The sequence below is a fragment of the Rattus norvegicus genome, chromosome 1 (genome assembly GCF_021556685.1).
Source record: "Rattus norvegicus strain SHRSP/BbbUtx chromosome 1, alternate assembly SHRSP_T2T, whole genome shotgun sequence".
Classification (NCBI taxonomy): Eukaryota; Metazoa; Chordata; class Mammalia; order Rodentia; family Muridae; genus Rattus; species Rattus norvegicus.
Window position 1 is genome coordinate 208,487,136 of NC_141534.1, and position 3,464 is coordinate 208,490,599.

Below are 3,464 nucleotides of genomic sequence, written 5' to 3' on the forward strand. Positions count from 1 at the left end.
GGTTCCAGCACTGTTGGGAGAGAATAGTGCTTACAGGTTATATGGAAGGAAAGCACAGGCAGGTCCAGAGGTAGGAATGTTGTATTCATTTCACATGTTCAAAAGGATAGGGGAGGAGCAGATATCCCTCTTGATCCAAATCTACAGAAAAAGAGAGTAAGTCCAAGGTGAAAATTCCACTGATACAAAAATATTCAATCTTTCTCTTTCTGACAGCAGAGAATGGTGAAATGATCAATTTTCAAAATCAGACTTCAGCACAGTAAAGTGTAACATTTCTCTCAGAAGCCAAGCTACACATCTGTCAATTGCACACTCCACATAAAAATGGTCAGTCAAAACCAGACAGTAGTGACAGAGTTTGTTCTGCAAGGATTCTCAGAGCACCCTAGTCTAAGACTGTTTCTGACAGGCTGCTTCCTGTCCCTATATGCAATGGCTCTAATGGGCAACATTGTGATCATTGCTTTGGTCACCTCCAGCACTGGACTCCACAGTCCCATGTACTTTTTCCTGTGCAACTTAGCGACCATGGACATTATCTGCACATCTTCTGTTCTCCCCAAGGCACTGGTTGGTCTACTGTCTGAGGAAAACACCATCTCCTTCAAGGGATGCATGACCCAGCTCTTCTACCTTCTGTGGTCTGGATCCTCTGAGATGCTGCTACGCCTATGACCGTTATGTAGCCATCTGTGCTCCCCTCCACTACAGCTCCAGGATGAGCCCACAATTGTGTGGGGTAGTGGCCATTGGTGTGTGGTCTGTCTGTGCACTGAATGCATCTATCAAAACTGGTCTGATGACAAGGCTGTCATTCTGTGGCCCCAATGTCATCAACCACTTCTTCTGTGAGATTCCACCACTCCACCTGCTCTCCTGTAGCCCCACGTACGTTAATAGCATCATGACTCTTGTGGCAGATATCTTTTATGCAGGCATCAACTTTGGGTTAACCCTGTTATCCTATGGCTGCATCATTGCCAGCATCCTATGCATGCGTTCTGCTGAGGGCAAGAGGAAAGCCTTTTCTACCTGCTCATCCCACATCATCGTGGTCGCTATGTATTATTCATCTGTGTTTTTTTGCCTATATCAATCCTGGATCCAGCTACAACCCAGAAAGAAGCAAATTTACCTCAGTGCTATACTCGGTCCTCAGCCCAACCCTAAACCCCCTCATCTACACACTGAGGAACAAGGATGTCAAGCTTGCCTTGGGCAGGATTTTCGCCTCTTTCTCACATTGAGTGGAGATATGTAGGCTGTTATATAGGCCTGAACTGTTCCTAAACATAATTTACTTAGAGCAGTCTCATAAAGTTGGGTGTCTCTATTGTTGCATTAGAAAACTTTGTCTGATGAGAAGATTGGACAATTCCATTCACTATACCTTTTTTGAGTCAGTGCAAATAAAAGTACAGCTTTATCTCCTGACAAAAACAAATCATTTCAAAAGAAAAGTTTATCTAATTAGTTTATCTAACTATGTTCCTTGGCTGAAAGATATTCAGTGGATGACTTTGCTGATACTCACAAAACAGTCTTTCATCTGATGCCTATGAACACCACAGAGCCTTGGCTAAAAACTACAGCTAATGAATACAAATTTCATAAGTAAACTTACAGGGCCAGTGTGGTCTCAGTATCTTGGGAAGAATCAAGAAAAGAGGCACTCAGGTTTACAATTTCACAACTCCTTGCTGTGCTATGGACATCAAAGGTGGTGCAACTGGTTTGAGGACAGATACAATCAGTAAACAGAGATGAAGTTTAAGTTTCAAGAATGAACTTCACATGTGATTCCAACTTATTTGTGACAATGAAAATAAATAATCAAATGCACAGGAAAGATTATTTATCTCTAACAAGAGATTTAGGGAAATTGCACAGGAAAGTGAAACTTCTTCACATTTACATATAAGTCAACAAAGAATAAATCATAGACAAATTTTTTTGAATAACACTTTAATTATATTCTTTCCCCTCCCACAACTCTTTCCTCATCCTACCTATTCACACAATAAGTGTGTCTCTCCATAGAATAACAAACTGGATATGCAACTAGGACGCTACATTCTACTGCCTACAAAAAACATAACTCAGAGACAAAGACAGACACTACCTCAGAGTGAAAGGCTGGAAAACAAATTTCCAAGCAAATGGTCAGAAGAAGCAAACTGGAGTAGCCATTCTAATATCAAATAAAATAAATTTTCAACTAAAAGTCATCAAAAAAGATAAGGAAGGATACTTAATATTCATCAAAGGAAAAATCCACCAAGATGAACTCTCAATCCTAAATATCTATGCCCCAAATACAAGGGGACCTACATACGTAAAAGAAACCTTACTAAAGCTCAAAACACACATTGCACCTCACACAATAATAATAGGAGATTTCAACACCCCACTCTCATCAATGGACATGTCATGGAAACAGAAATTAAACAGAGACTTAGACAGACTAAGAGAACTCATGAACCAAATGGACTTAACAGATATTTAGAGAACAATCTATCCTAAAGCAAAAGGATATACCTTCTTGTCACCTCCTTATGGTACTTTTTCCAAAACTAACCATATAATTGGTCAAAAAACGAGCCTCAACAGGTACAGAAAGATAGAAATAATTACATGCGTGCTATCAGACCACCACAGCCTGAAGCTGGTCTTCAATAACAATAAGGGAAGAACGTCCACATATACGTGGAAGTTGAACAATGCTCTACTCAACGATAACCTGGTCAAGGAAGAAATAAAGAAAGAAATTAAAGACTTCTTAGAATTTAATGAAAATGAAGGTACAACATACCCAAACTTATGGGACACAATGAAAGCTGTGCTAAGAGGAAAACTCACAGTGCTGAGTGCCTGCAGAAAGAAACAGGAAAGAGCATATGTCACCAGCTTGACAACACACCTAAAAGCTCTAGAACAAAAAGAAGCAAATACACCCAGGAGGAGTAGAAGGCAGGAAATAATCAAACTCAGAGTCGAAATCAGCCAAGAACCAAAAGTTGGTTCTTTGAGAAAATCAACAAGATAGATAAACCATTAGCCAGATTAATGAGAGGACACAGAGAGTGTGTCCAAATTAACAAAATCAGAAATGAAAAGGGAGACATAACTACAGATTCAGAGGAAATTCAAAAAATCATCAGATCTTACTATAAAAGCCTATATTCAACAAAACTTGAAAATCTGCAGGAAATGGACACTTTCCTAGACAGATACCAGGTACCGAAGTTAAATCAGGAACAGATAAACCAGTTAAACAACCCCATAACTCCTAAGGAAATAGAAGCAGTCATTAAAGGTCTCCCAACCAAAAAGAGCCCAGGTCTAGATGGGTTTAGTGCAGAATTCTATCAGACCTTCATAGAAGACCTCATACCAATATTATCCAAACTATTTTACAAAATTGAAACAGATGGAGCCCTACCGAATTATTTCTATGAAGC

The 3,464-nt window shown here is 39.5% G+C and overlaps 1 protein-coding gene across 1 annotated transcript; it reads left to right on the plus strand.

The window, feature by feature from the left end:
* Positions 1-303: 303 nt before the first annotated feature.
* Positions 304-1,250, plus strand: Or13a18c (olfactory receptor family 13 subfamily A member 18C). Its single transcript, XM_087610428.1, is given in 3 exon segments — positions 304-668; positions 670-1,081; positions 1,083-1,250. Coding segments are annotated over 3 exon segments (921 nt in total). The 5' UTR covers positions 304-327.
* The last annotated feature ends 2,214 nt before the right edge of the window (positions 1,251-3,464 follow it).